General features: G+C 39.8%; 1 protein-coding gene across 23 annotated transcripts in view; it reads left to right on the top strand.

Annotated features, from left to right (window-relative positions):
• The window catches only part of CLASP1 (cytoplasmic linker associated protein 1), a 262,250-nt gene that overhangs the window by 133,360 nt on the left and 114,008 nt on the right, over positions 1-14,882 (top strand). For all 23 annotated transcript variants that reach the window (XM_032412342.1, XM_032412275.1, XM_032412268.1 and 20 more), the window contains 6 exons: positions 6,947-7,099; positions 9,767-9,840; positions 10,928-11,020; positions 11,984-12,129; positions 13,019-13,154; positions 14,400-14,470. In XM_032412342.1, coding sequence (XP_032268233.1) covers positions 6,947-7,099; positions 9,767-9,840; positions 10,928-11,020; positions 11,984-12,129; positions 13,019-13,154; positions 14,400-14,470 — 673 coding nt within the window. The remainder of the gene's footprint in view (positions 1-6,946; positions 7,100-9,766; positions 9,841-10,927; positions 11,021-11,983; positions 12,130-13,018; positions 13,155-14,399; positions 14,471-14,882) is intronic.

Raw genomic sequence — 14,882 nt, 5'->3', positions numbered from 1 at the left:
TGTTTTTCACGGAGCGTTATTAAAGGACTGATCCTATTTGACGCTGATTCATATCAACTAGACTTGGTGGGGGGATACACCTACCACTCACCATATTTTGAAGGAGGAAGAATGTAGAAACTTAGAAGGAAAGCAGTCTTTTGCCCTGCTACCCAGTTCAGACGGTGTGGCTTGCATTTCTATGCCCCTCTAGGCACCATCCAACTTCACTTAAAATTAAAAGCTATTGAGGACAAATGGGCAAGAACTGTAGTTTGGATAACGAGCAAAGTAACTTTTTATAAGTGTTCAGATCCATGAACATGGGATGTCTTTTCATTTATTAGCTCTTTAATTTCTCTTAACAGTGTTGTGTAGTTTTCAGCATACATGTCTTCTTAATGCTGTTGTCAATTGAATTGTTTTCTTAATTAAATTTTTGGATCGTTCATTGGTGATGTATAGAAATACAATTGATTTTTCTGTGTCGGTCTTATATCAGGTTACCTTGCTGAGCTTATTTATTAGTTCTAATAGTTTTTTAATGTTTAGACTTTCTACATATTAGATTATGCATCTGTGAATAGACAGTTTCAGTTCTTCCTATCTGATCTTGATGGGTTTTTTTTCTTTCTTTACTAATCGCATCGGCTAGAACCTCTAGGATAGCGTTGAATAAAAATGGCAAGAGCAGGCATCTTGTCTTATTCCTGATCTTAGGGGTAAAGCATCTAGTCTCTCACCATTAGATAGGATGTTAATAGTGTGTTTTTTGTGAGTTCCCTTCTAATCTCTATTGTGTTTTTAGCATGATTTTGTTTTGGTTATTGTCAAATACTTTGCTGCATCTATTGAGCATGTTGTTTTGTCTTTTATTCCATTAATACAATGTATTAAATTAATTGATTTTTGTAATTAAACCAACATTACATTCCTGGGATAAGTCGCACTTGGCCATGATGATAATTCTTTGTATATGTTGCTGGATTTGGTTTGCCTAGTATTTTGTTGAGGATTTTTATGTGTATGTTTGTAAGTGATATTAATGATTCTGTGTTAATTACCTTAAGTAAATAGTTTTCTTAAGCAAACATCTGTTATAAGAAATAAATAAAATAATGCACAGAAAGCCCTTAACACAGTGCTCAGCACATAGTAAGTGGCCAGTTTATGCAGATTGCTTTTTTCTTTTTAATTATCGTGACTCAGATTGGAGGATCTTGAGTTGGACAGATATGGACTTGAATCTTGGCTTCTTCCACCTTCTAGTTAGCCTCATGACTTTGGGCCCTGGGTATTATACCTGGATGTGTTAAGTTTTTTTCACCTTTAAGAGTAGAGTTGTCAGGAGGATTTGATGAGAATATGCAGAGCACCAAGCACAGGGTCTGGCACGCAGTTACAGGGTGAGATGGGGTGAAAGACACACTTCTGGCCATGTAGCACGGAGAAGGGCATGGTTGGCTCTTTTTGGATGGAGCTGGGCAAGAACTCAGAGGGGCACCCAGCAGTAGACTAGTGTTTTCAAGAGTAACATAGGAATACGTTGGGCACATCGGGCAAGACTGCAGAAAGCAAAGCTTTGGATCTGTGAACAATCAAGAAAGAAGAAATTTGGGGATATTTATAAAAGCAGCCAGCCTTTGGGCTTATTATCATGTCTCTGTGCAGCCTCTTTGGGGAATGCTAATTATATTCTAGTTACTAAGCTGCCACATTCCTTACTCCCTTGGAGGAGAATTTCTGTAACAGGGGAGTGGGTGAATCTACAAGCCTGTCAGGAATATCAGCTTCCACAAAATGACCCTAGTGCAGTGAAACAGAGAGTTAGTTGTCTTTGCTTTAGAAAATGAGACATTTCCTCCCCATTGGACTTCACTAGTCAAAGCCTGCCTTAGGAGGAAAGAGAGGAAAAGCTTTGTGGTTTAGGTTCTCGCCTTCCTGGCAGATGGACAATGGAACAGACATTTCTTAGTTTCTGTGACATTTTGTTTGTTCTCATGGATGAGTATATACATTTGCTAAATGGACAGTGCAATCCAAGTCTCATAATTCCAGGTTCTAGACACTGAACTTGAAGGCTTGTCTTTAGACTGATCTGTTTCTCCACCACCCCTGGACCCAAACCTATAGTCACGGTGGTATATAGAGTGGTCTTTCTGATCTTTTTTTTTTTTTAAAAAGACTTATTTATTTGAGAGAGAATGTGTGTGTGAGTGAGGGGAGGGGCAAAGGGGGAGAATCTTCAAGCGGACCCCCCCCGCTGAGCACCAAGTCCAACGTGGGGCTCGATCTCACAACCCATTAGATCACCGCCTGAGCCAAATCCAAGAGTCAGACATGTAACCGACTGAGCCACCCAGGCACCCCTCTGATCATTTTTGACCCATAGAATGTGTCTGTGGCTTGTCGCTTTATATCTTTCCCTATCTGGCTTGGTTAAAGTTTAGTTCTGAGGCAGCTGGGGCCCTGGGAGGGCTTGCTCAGGGATTTCAGGGCCTGAGTCAGGTGAGGCTGATGGACTGCTTCTGCCCTCTGGGCCGGCCACGGTCACTCTCTAGCCTCCACCCAGCACCTTGTCCACAGTTCAAGACTTGTGCAAGACACGTTCACAGACTTGCTTAGAATTCTGCTGGTTTGCTTTTAGGTCCACGGATGACTGTGTTCTCTGGCCTTTTGTTTCTTCAAAGGGTCTTGTCTCTTCTGTGTTTGAAAATCTCTTTTGTACCCGTAGCCCTTTCCAGCATGCTATTTGCTGCTTTCACTCCACCGTGCCTACTTACGGGGTTACCAGGAATGAGGTGATGGAGAGTTGGACGAAGATCACAGTGTTGCTCTGTAGAAACTTCATGAGTCATTTAAAAATGTCTTGTCCCAGTGCTGTAAAAGGGGGAAGGGAGCCCAGGTGATTTAAAAGGATTAAAAGACTAGGACCTGAAGGCCCAGGTTTCTACCCAAGACTGTCAAATGAGAGTAGTGACTCTCGGATGATGGTCTTTGTGGTGGTGGCTTGAGATAGAATCAGTTATTCCTTTGGGCTCAGGGAAAACTTACCCTTCTGTACGACCATTTTCTGTGTGACAGATGTTCTGCAGTGTGAAAAATTTTAAACTAATGTTAATGGCACAAGCAAGCATAGCTAAAAATACTCATTTTCACACATTTTTGTCTTAAAGGTCTAGAAAAAGAGGATATAGCCTAACATTTGTCTGCTTAGCTGAAAACCCTAAAGAAAATAGGATTTCAGTGACGAGTAGAGTTCAGTATGGATTGCTTAGTTGAGAAACACAGAAATCTATTGGAACCTGGGACTTGGAGGCTTCTCCTTCGGGGCTGCATCTAGAGTGGATCCACTCTAACCACAGCAAATACAGCTTCTCTCTCCAGTGAAGGAATAACACATTCTATGTAAGAGAATTTCCTAGTTGATTGAAATTGGGTACTTTTCAGAGGGCCTAACCTCCTTTTTAATTTGATTTTTTTCCGGGTATTCAGAAAGCTGGTAAACATAGAACAAACTTACTTCGTGTTAGTTTTCAAGGCTCAGTTGGCTTTTATCCCTCCAGACACCTTTTCCGGTGAAGTATCTTTAAATGTAAAGCAGTGTGGGGGGGAAAAAAAAAGCAGTGTGTCCAACTGCTAATCTGGAAAACAAATAACATTCTTTTTCCTTTCCCCTGGATTTCTAATTCCAATAGGACATATGAATTACTTTCTTTATCTCTCTCTTTTTTTTGAAAGATTTATTTATTTACTTTAGAGAGAGAGAGTTTGTGCGCAAGCATGTGTATGAACAGGGGGAGGGGCAGAAGGAGAGGGGAGAGAGAAAATCCCAAGCAGACTCTGCATTGAGTGCGGAGCCTGACGCGGGGCTCAATCCCACGACCCTGAGATCCTGACCTGAGCCGAAACCAAGAGTCGGACGCTCAACCGACAGAACCACCCAGGTGCCCCGAATTACTTTCTTTATTAGAAAGTAATTTATTACTTTATTAGACAGAGGTCAGAGGCCACATGAAAATAACTGAATCTTTTTTAAGAAAAGATTTTATTTATTTATTTGAGAGAGAAAGCATGAGTGGAGGGTGGGAGGGGGAGAGGTCAGGCTCCCCGCCGAGCAGGGAGCCCAGCGTTCCTTAAAGATTGTTAATGCTTTGCTTTGGCAGAACCTTAAGTTACCTGCCGGTCTGTCTAACCGCTGGAGGCCTGTTTTGAACCACTGATAGGGCAGGCTTAGTGTAGCCTTCCCTCCAGAAAATAGTTCAGCCCTCCTACTAAGGCCTGCCCTCTCAGGCTCTCAGGGAATGCCATGGGTGAGTCTCCAAGAACATTCTGCTCTGGTGCTCGAACACCTTCCTGCTTTGTGCAGACATTGGAGATTGCTCAGTTTGTAGCTTACTGGTCGTTTTTCACCCTGCCTTGTGTGTGGAATTTTCACTCCTGCTTGCACAGCCTGCAACTCAGTGCATTTCTAGAGCTCTCTTGCTCTTTCTGTGTAGCTTCCCTTTCTCAGCACTCCGCCTGTACCTTCCAGCCCCCTCTGCCTCCTTGAAGACTGATGATCTTCATTTTCTCAACTTAGCAAGGCTTCCAGGTTCGATTTGGGGTCCCCTTTCCAGTATTTGGTGGCCTGGAAATTGTGTCCAGGCAGGAAGTTGGGTGACTGTATAGCTCACCTTGTCTCTCTCTCGGGGCTCACAGTTCTGCACTGTCTGTTGTCCCATCTGAAAGAGTTGTTTTATAGACTCTGGTTTCTAGCTGTTTGCTGAAAGTGGTTGAGTCTGGCTGGTCCTTGCTCCAGTAGAAACCCTAGGAAATCCGGTGACATTGGCCCATTGAAGATAATCCTCACTAAGTGAATGCAGTTCTCCATGGTGTGCCTTCCCATGATAGAAAAACTGAACAGACTTAACATGAATTTCTGAGTGAAGCATAATAGTGTTCTCACGTCCCCTGTTCATTATGCTGCTTTCCCACAGACTGGAACTGTTACTGTTCTGACAAGAATAATGATTAGAGCTCCCCTGAGGGCAGATGGGCTGAGAGTAGTCCTTGTCACTGCTAATACTGGTAGTGCTCAGTGGGTGGCATTTCCTTTGTGTTGTCCTTGTCCTTTACATCAGATGCACTTTTACCCTTGGGAAGGGCTCGTTAATGTGCTTGCAGTTCAAGAATCACCTTTTGAATACACATGGGAAGTCTATGCTAAGAGACCGTCGAACTTCTGCGAAATTGACGTGTGGATTGAAAGAACCATCTGTGAAAGAGGATTGCTTGATCTGGGAAATCTGGGAACTGTAAAGGCATGTTTGGAGGAAGCTAATTTGCATAGGGATATGCATGTAGAAGGATGGGTCGTACCCCCACCAGTGTTGGATAGAAGAAGCGACGTATTTTGAAGTGGATTGTTGATAGTTGTGAGGAACAGTAGGCTCCTGAGTAGACACGAGACTTGGCTGTTGAAAGCTGAGCCAAGAAGCGACCAGATCAAGGAAACAGGCTGCTCTTTGTGTTTTCTGGTCAACAGTTACTTACTTTAGATGTATTGGTAAAGATCTAGCGCTCTTATTCAGAAATCATGAATATTGCCAGATACAGATGTTTGTTTTCTTTTCTTTTTTCTTTTTTCCTTAATTACTCTTAGGTTCTTTGTTCAGCCTCCTAAATGCCTCCCAGATGCCGCGTAAGCCCATGCTGCCCTGTACAGTGCACCATGATGGCTTTAATTCTGTGTCATCCAAATGTTGTTGCTAAATACGTTGATTTTTAAAAGCCCAAAGATGTTTTTTCTTTTTAATTTTAAAGCAACCTGAGAAATATTCCTTGGATCCACTGATGCTTAGAACATTTAGAAGTTAATGAGCTGACGAAACAATGCTCAACTCCACTAAAAGAGAAACGAAACATTGAGGAGGAAGCATTTTTTTCACCTGTCAAATTGACTGACATTTAAAAATGATAGTACTATAAGTTGGCTAACTATTAAAAAATAAATAAAAATAAAAATGATAGGATTTAGTGTTGGCAAGGGTGTGACAACACAGGCACTCCTTTGAACTTCCAGGAAAAAAAATACCTCACCTTTCTGAAAATAAGTTTGGCAGTGTATACTAAAAACTTATACTTTTGGACCCAGCAGGTATGACTTCTAAGGTTTTTTTTTTTTTTTCTTTCTGAAAATTGTTAGAAATTTAAACAAAAGCACAAGTAGGAAGGTGTTTGTTGCAATGTTATTTCTAATGGTGACATATTAGAATGACCCCAAATGCCTAACAACAAGAGAGTTTCAGTTGTGGCATTTTTTTCATTACAGAGTACCAAGCAACCATTAAAATGGTCTTTATGAAGCATATTTCATCAGATGGAAAAACGCACATATTTGAAATAAGCAAAATACCAAATGATAAGTAGCCTAGTGTCAGCTGTTACTGAAAAATGCATCAGGGGTGCCTGGGTGGCTCAGTTGGTTAAGTGACTGCCTTTGGCTCGGGTCATGGTCCCAGAGTCCTGGGATCGAGTCCCGAGTCGGGCTCCCTGCTCGGCGGGGAGTCTGCTTCTCCCTCTGACCCTACCCCCTCTTGTGCTCTCTCTCTCTCTCTCTCAAATAAATAAAATAAAATCTTTAAAAAAAAAATGCATGCAAGAATGGTCAGAAATATGCCAGAATGTTAAAGTAACTGTTTTTAGGTGGTGGTTTTTATAAGAGATTGTTTTCTTCTTTATTTTTCTGTTTTCCAAAATTGGAGCAGGAGAGCATTCTAGATATGTGAAAGCAAACATGATGTTTGTATCTGCATTCTGGACTTACCTAAGACCTTTCTAGACCCTGGACTGGCACTTCAGATCCCAAGAGTAGGCACACCATTCATCTCTCTAAGGCTAGTTTGTTGTTTTACATTCGGGTGGAAAAGTACCTTTCTTTCTTTCTTTTTTTTTTTAAACAGTGATTTCTCTGCTTACTCTTCAGATAAAAATTTTGATGATGAAGATTCTGTGGATGGTAATAGACCTTCCTCTGCTAGTTCTACATCATCCAAAGCTCCGCCCAGCTCACGGAGAAACGTTGGAATGGGGACCACCCGCCGGCTTGGGTCATCCACTCTCGGATCCAAGTCTTCAGGTAAGACCAACACCCTCAGGGTGCTCTGGGGTTGGCTCTGCCAATGTTTAAAACCAGATGTGCATGTGCTTGCCTTCTGTGTCCTTCAGGAGTGAAGTGATTCCGTTGGCAATAAATTTCTGCTTGCTGTTTTTTAAGTTAGTACTGTGCTGTCCATACTGATAGCTGATAGGGTAGAAATTTGAGCTGCTGTGTTGCCCATGTTCTGGTATGGGGGAGCCCGTGGGAGAATATGGCTAGCGCAGAGGCAAGCTAGAGCTCGGGGACAGAGCTCGAGTGTGCCCTGTGGCTTTATTCAGTTATGGGGCTCCAGCAATGCCTGAAATTACCATGAGGCCTTTTTTTTTTTTTTTTTTTTTTTGCCAACTTCTACTTAAGCAACACTGAGACTATTCAGAAGTCAGATGGTGTGCCTTCTGTCCTTAAAATGTATTTTGTTCCTTTAAGTAGCGTTATTCCTTGTGAGACCAGTGTATGGACGTTGGCCTAAGTAAATGGTAGAGATGAGCTCCCCAAAGCTTTGAACATTGACTTACAAAGATGTCTTCTAAATCCCTCCTCTGCCACCCCCCAATTTAGACAGTTTGAGTCCTTATTATATACAACTTGCATTTTGCTGTCACATTTTAAGTTGACATGCAAATTTCTTTTTACTTCAAATTGTGTAGCCACTGTTTTTAGAACTGTTCTGATTGTTAGCATTGGGCTTTTGAACTTGGCAGATGAGCTAAGTTAAAACTGGGGTAAGGATTGACTTTAGAATGCTGTCTCCTTCTGGTGGTCTTTCTGGCTTTCTGCACTGGTCCTAGACTGTTGGGGTCTTCCTCAGTCAGCTCGGTGTCCCCGCAGCACCTCTGCTACCAGCTTCTCTGTCCATGTTAGAAGAGCTGTGCTCATGGTTGACAGGGATATTCACACCATGGATGGCAGAAGGAAAAGCTGTGCATTTATTGGTATTCTTAGTCCTTTCTATTTTTTAAATTTTTTTTATGCATTAAAAAAATTTTTGTAAATCGGTGTAAATCCGCAAAACACCAAGTTAACCATTTTAAAGGTCACAATCCAGTTGCATTTAGTATATTCCCAGTGTTGTGCAACTATCACCTCTGTCTAATTCCAGAAGAGCTTCTCTACTCCCAAAAGGAAGCCCCGGACCCTTTAAACAGTTGCTCCCCATCTCTTCCATCCTCCAGCCCCTGGCAATCAGCAGTCATTTGCCCATTCTAGGTATTTCATAGAAATGGAGTCATGTAATATGTGATCTTTTGTGTCTGGCTTCTTTCACTTAGCGTAGTGTTTTTGCGGTTCATTTGTGTTGTAGCATGTATTAGTACTTCATTCCTCTTTATGACTGAAAAACCTTCTAATCTTTTATTTAAAAAAATCTATGCTTGGGACGTATCAGTTCCACAAACAAGGCTTAGAAAATTTCTGTGTATCATCAGACCACTTTTTTTTTTTCTTTCCTGCCCCTCACCCATACATCCCTTCCAGAAGTCCCAACTCTAGATTATGTAGAGAGCTCAGCCCTGCTCTCATCCTTTTTTTCCCGTTTTGTTTAACAACATAGTCATGAATTTGCTTACTGACTCCTCCTTGTCTAATTCTGGGGCCCATGGACCATGGTTGGTTTCTGAGTCCCTTTTAGTATGTGGGTACGTGGTGTGGCACTTCCCCGGGGCGGCGCTCAGGACCTGTCTGCTCGGGGGGATCCAGTCTTTTCACCAAAACAGGCACTGAGCACCACATCACAGTGTGACGTTACTGTCCGCTGTCCATAGTTAGCTTGTGAACTCAGTGTGAGGAATCTTCATCAAAAGTGAGGACACACATTTATTGCTCCCAGAGTCATCTTTAAAGCCCTATGTTGTCCATGGGGACCCCAAACATCGAATAACTTGTCTGCGAGAAAACTCAGGGAAAGCACTCAAACTAATCAGTGTAAATCATTAATGAGGGTTGCAAGATGACCACAGACTCCAATTTTGAAACCTTTATTCCGGGGGGAAAAAAAAAAGGTCTGATAAAATGTCACACAATTTTCATGTGTGAAGTAGAGTTCATGTTAGCAAAAGAAAAAACTCTCTCCCCAATGACAGCAATCAACTTTCAAGTATACAGAGCATCTTATAACACCTTTATGAGGGAAAGTTGCACCTGATGTGTAAGTGAAAAATTGAGTTATCATGCATTCAAGGAAATGGAAATGTTTTGAGACTAATACAAAGTTGAAGTGAAACTGTTAAATTCTTTAGAACTTATTTGAATATTTCACAAATTTGTTATGCTAGATGCCTAACAATAATACAACCTAATTTATTCCCTGAAAAATTAAATTTTTTGTTCTGTATCTGTTTATTAGGAAGCTTTCAAAAGATTGAGACATGACTACAGTATAAACTGTCTATATCCTTTAAAGGCTAAATGTCCTCCTTAGCCAGTAGTCTCTTTAAGTGACTTTACACTAATGTATATAGTATTGTAGAATTACTACATTTCATCTTGATATTAAAAGTTAGTAATGTTTGTCAGTTCCACAGCACTCTAAATTTTTATTAAGCCTTTAGAAAAATAGTTACAAATCTTCCAAAATGTAATGGTGATTGTGTTTATTCAGACTACCCCTCTGCGCATTGTTCACATTTTAAAAATTAATCTTATTTAAAGCTGCAAAAGAAGGAGCTGGTGCTGTTGATGAAGAGGACTTTATTAAAGCATTTGATGATGTACCTGTAGTGCAGGTGAGTGAGGATATTTGAGTTTGATTAAAAACAGATAAGACTGACTCTTCAAATTTCAGTTTTCAAATAGGTGATATGTAAAGTCCCTTCCTAGGTGAGGTAATTTTAACTCTCAGGACTACAGGAGACAGCTGAAATGAAGAGCAAAAGTCAAGACCCAAAGTAAGAATTGGAGAGAAGTTGCTTGCTTGCTCTAATAATAAATCTGTGGGTTAGGTCAGGTAAATGAGAAAATGCAATGATTAGATTAGGTGTGAGAACAAAGAAGCATGCTTATTTAGGGACTATCTTTTTTTCGGACAAGTTGTAAATTTCAAGGAACTGGGTGTCTGAAAAGCTATAAAGAATGGATTGATAAAAGCTCAAGTTAATGCCGTCTTGATGCTTCACTTAAGTACCTAATAGACAAAGCAGAGATTGCTTGTGAGGTTGGGGTACACACATTTTACCTGCTTTGTGCCTCAGTGTTGTCCAAAGTTGACTGGGGGCTAATAACACTTTTCCTCAGCCTACATCGAATGTGGTGCTCCGGATTCCTATAGCACTAATGTCCCTGTGATCACTTGTTACCTGCTGCTCGGTTGCCCTATGTGTATAAATCAGGTAGCTGGCATTGTAGGCTCAGGCTCATCCTTAAGTCCTTGACCTTCCCAGCTTGCATCGTTCTTGGCTGATTATTCCCCTACCTGTCTTACTAGTAAGATGTGAGCATAAATGAGAAAGTAGATTTGAAGAGAGTGTGGTGTTATAAATAATACTACGAATAATAAATGACCTGAGCATCACTGATCATTCCCCAGCTGGCTTCTTTCTCTTCTGTACATGAAATCATCCATTAAGTTTATAGTAAAGCTGTGTTTGAAGCATGGTTATCCATACTTGGCATCGAATCTAGTGGGTATATATTCACATTGGGAAAGAAGCTCAATCTAAGGCAAATCTGTCTAGGTGTTATCTCATAGGTCCTTCTGAAAACTGAATTTTTTAAAAACTGTACTTAAAGCTCTTGACTTCGTGTAATTAAAAACTAATCTTTGTTTATTCTGTAAATTTTCTTATATTGGTTGTAAATTAATTTTGCTTACAGATTTATTCCAGCCGAGACCTTGAGGAATCCATAAACAAGATTAGGGAAATATTATCTGACGACAAGCATGATTGGGAGCAAAGAGTAAATGCTGTAAGCCATTGACTTCATGTGATTACATTTTCATTGGATTTATTTAAATGTTCTAAATACTTAATTATGCAATTGGGGTATAGCTCTGATGAATTTTAAGTAGTAAGTATTTTAAATATAAATTACCATATTTACACTTAACCCTTTTAGTAGAGTACCTCACTTCTATTTCTATTTCTAAAACATGCCAACCTGTGCCCTTATGTATGTCCTGTACTTTTAACAAAGACCTAACGTGGAGCATCTGGAGACGGCCTCCACTCTTGCCTTAGTCAACATTTAATTGTGATTGTTGGCCAGTAAGTCGACTTTCCTGAGTGGCATTTTCAGTATGTGTCCCTCTCTTCCTTTCTTTCTTCATATCACTTGCTGGAAAATTCTGTCCCTTCTATTTAAAAAAGTGCATGAATGAAAGTGGGGTGAACATTAAAACGAGGGTGTGTCTTATCTGCGGAAAGCTATTTTCCAGTGATCGGCTGGCAGGAAGTGAGGCGATTAAGTTACCGCTGTATTCCATTCAAACTCAGACTAGTCTTTTAATAATGATACAGTGGAGGATAGTATATAAAAGACTAGAGGATTGCTTCTTCCTTTGATTCACTAAACGAATGGCAGTTGGAGTCAGTTGTTGGGGAAGGTAAGCTTTAGGGGAGGAGTTAAAATGAAGGCTTTGGTGTTTTATCGTTAGCACAGACTCTATAAATACACTAAAATGTTTTCCAATTAAGAAATACGTTTTGTAGAATTGTAAGATACTGCATATAAAAATAATTTGTTCTTATTTGTGATATGTAGATTTATGCAGTACGGTAGCTGATACTGAATGGGCTGAATTCTTTTGGGAGAACTTCTGATACCAGTTAACTTTGATGTTGATCTCTCATATTTGATGGCTTCTGTTGTTTTGTATATACTGTTTTAAGAATTGTTTTGTGTATCTCTGAATTTTCTCTATCCCATCAGCTAAAAAAGATAAGATCTTTACTTTTGGCTGGTGCTGCTGAGTATGATAACTTCTTTCAACATTTGCGTCTTTTGGATGGAGCCTTTAAACTATCTGCTAAGGACCTGCGGTCTCAGGTAGTGCGGGAGGCTTGTATCACGTTGGGGTAAGGACTACCACGCTTCAGATTCTCACACATCCTAAAATAGCCTCGTCGCAGCGCTTCTGAGATGGTCCATTGAATATGCCCAGCAGGTCTCTTTAATGTACCTTCTGACTAGTCTCTGGGACCTGTTCCATTTATGCTTCTGTTGGTACTTTTATACTATTACAGTGCTTCCTGCCCAGTGACGGAAAGAGTGACAGGTTTTCAGTTTTATTCAGTGACTTAGCTCTGAAGCCTCTATTTTAAACTTGAAGCAGTTATTATTAATAACACAGAAAGAAGAAATTTTACAAACTTGTGTTTCTCAGCTTTTTCATTGATTTTGCTGGCAGGATGTAGCATGATTATCAGAATTTTTGTTTGTTTCCAGAAGTGCACTGTAGCTATAAAGTTAAAGTCAAAGGCATATACTACAGTGAAATTTTACCCTAGCTAAACCTGTTATCCGTGTTTGAAGCTGGAACTTCTGTGTTAGAAAGTGTGTCTGAATATCAAAGCAGCTACAGGAAGGAGACGCTGCAGCTGTTGAGAAAGTATAAGATATGGAAGCATTTATATTATGTGTTAAAGGTTTTTAATGGGGCAAAAGGAAAAAAAGGGTGAGGGAGCTTTTTCATATTTATATTTTATTAGGGTATGATCAGTTTGTCTTTTGCTATTTTAAGACTAATTAGTTGGAAATGATTTATTTAAAGAAATAAAAGGAACAAACTCATGGGCCATTGGCTATTTGCCAAGTGCACTGTGTGCACATTGGAAATATTTTGAAAGTATCTTGCTTTTTATCTCTCGATAACTTTAAATGAAAGCCCTGCGATGTTAAGAGGTTTATATGCTTCACTGTTTGCAAGAAATACAACTATAGTACAGTTTTCATTTCTTATTGTAGGCATCTGTCATCAGTTCTGGGAAATAAGTTTGACCATGGAGCTGAAGCCATTATGCCAACTATCTTTAATTTAATTCCAAATAGTGCCAAAATTATGGCCACATCCGGTGTTGTAGCTGTTAGGTTAATCATTCGGGTAAGTATATTTTGGGGCCATACCTAGAATAAGCAAGTGGTAAACATTGGTGGTTGATAAGCAATATTAGAGGCATTTTTCTTTTTTTTTTTTTTTAAGATTTTATTTATTTATTAGAGAAAGAGAGGCAACGACAGAGATCGTGAGAGAGAGCAAGAGCGGGGAGGAGAGGGAGAAGCAGGCTCCCCACTAAGCAGGGAGCCTGACGTGGGGCTCGATCCCAGAACCCTGGGATCATGACCCTAGCCTAAAGCAGATGCTTAACCAACTGAGCCACTCAGGCGCCCCGAGAGGCATTTTTCATTAACATGATTATAAATAGTTGGAATCATATTGTAGATATAAATCAGCCTCTCCCCCTCCTTAATTATATCCTATGTGAGCTTTTTACATTCCATAATGTGAATTATGGATATGGTGTATGCCTGCTGATTTACTCATCATTGGCTTTAAATATTTGAGCATCTGCATCTGCTTCTGGGTTTATACCCAGTCTTTATGTCTCCAGATATTACTCCTTAATTCCCATTCATTCCATTTTAGATATTTGTGCTTGTGGCTTTGTTATTCACCTAAAGTTTTTATTTAATTGTGTTTAAGCCAATGAATAAAAGATTCTTTTCAGTGTTCTAAACACTCATTTAAGTTTAAATAATTATCCAAGTAATTTATGTACAAGTTTTCAGTAAAACTTAATAGTTCACAAAAGCTTAAAATGAATATGCTCCACATCACCTTCTCCCTACCTTCAAGTCTCTTTTCCCCAGAGGCAGCCCTTGAAACTGGGACTTGGTGATGCTAAAATCTTTCCAGAATATTGCTGGTTATCGCAGGTCACTTACTTGTATTATTTTTAGTCCCTGCTATTTGCACTGCCTACTTGAAATATTAAATCCAAGCCATTGTTGGACATTCCCATTGAAACTGTATCAGAACACATTGGTCTGCAGATTCCTTTTGAACTCACTTAGATCGCTACTGCTAGATAGTTTAGACTTCCCGCCAATGGTTTGTTTTGCCATGAGGTTTATTTATGTATCATTGGGTGGTCTGTTGAGGCTTTGTAAATGTTGTCATGGCCTTTGGCAGTATCCAGTGAAATTCTTTTTCCTTCTTAAGCTCAGTGAAATTCTAATCTAAATCTATATGTGCTTTAGGTAGTTTAATAAGGAAGTGTGGCTGTCTTAGTTTTATTTTATTTTTGTATTTTCAAGTGTTCACCTCTGTTTTTGTTCTTCTCTGCAGCACACACACATCCCTAGGCTAATACCTGTCATAACAAGCAACTGTACCTCTAAGTCTGTCGCAGTTAGAAGGTAAATTTTTAAACAGCTTCCTCATTATTTTTGAATGGTTTAAAAACCAAAATAAATTCCAAATTTGCCTCCATGGAAGTATTCACGTTTGAAATGTTAAAATTATCTAAGATCATTGCAATAAATGCCTTTGGATTGAAGGATCATGATCTAAATAGTCTGAAAAATAAATTTGGACAAGCACTATTTGTGTGTGTGTATGTGAGAGAGAGCAAGAGAGAAAGGGGGGGAGACAGAGAATGTGTCTGTATGTATGTGAGTTAATGGAAGGGGGGGTGTACATTTTTTTCTCAGTCCCTGTACCTAAATCATCGGTGTACCCTTCTCTGAATGAAAGCAGTAACTGCATGCAAGAAAAAGACCGTTATAAAAATTAATGGCATCTATTTAATATTACGGGCGGTAGGAGGAG

The sequence above is a fragment of the Phoca vitulina genome, unplaced genomic scaffold (assembly GCF_004348235.1).
Source record: "Phoca vitulina isolate PV1807 unplaced genomic scaffold, GSC_HSeal_1.0 scaffold1, whole genome shotgun sequence".
Classification (NCBI taxonomy): Eukaryota; Metazoa; Chordata; class Mammalia; order Carnivora; family Phocidae; genus Phoca; species Phoca vitulina.
Note: the sequence above shows the minus strand (reverse complement) of the source record. Positions and strands in the feature narration are given on the sequence as shown.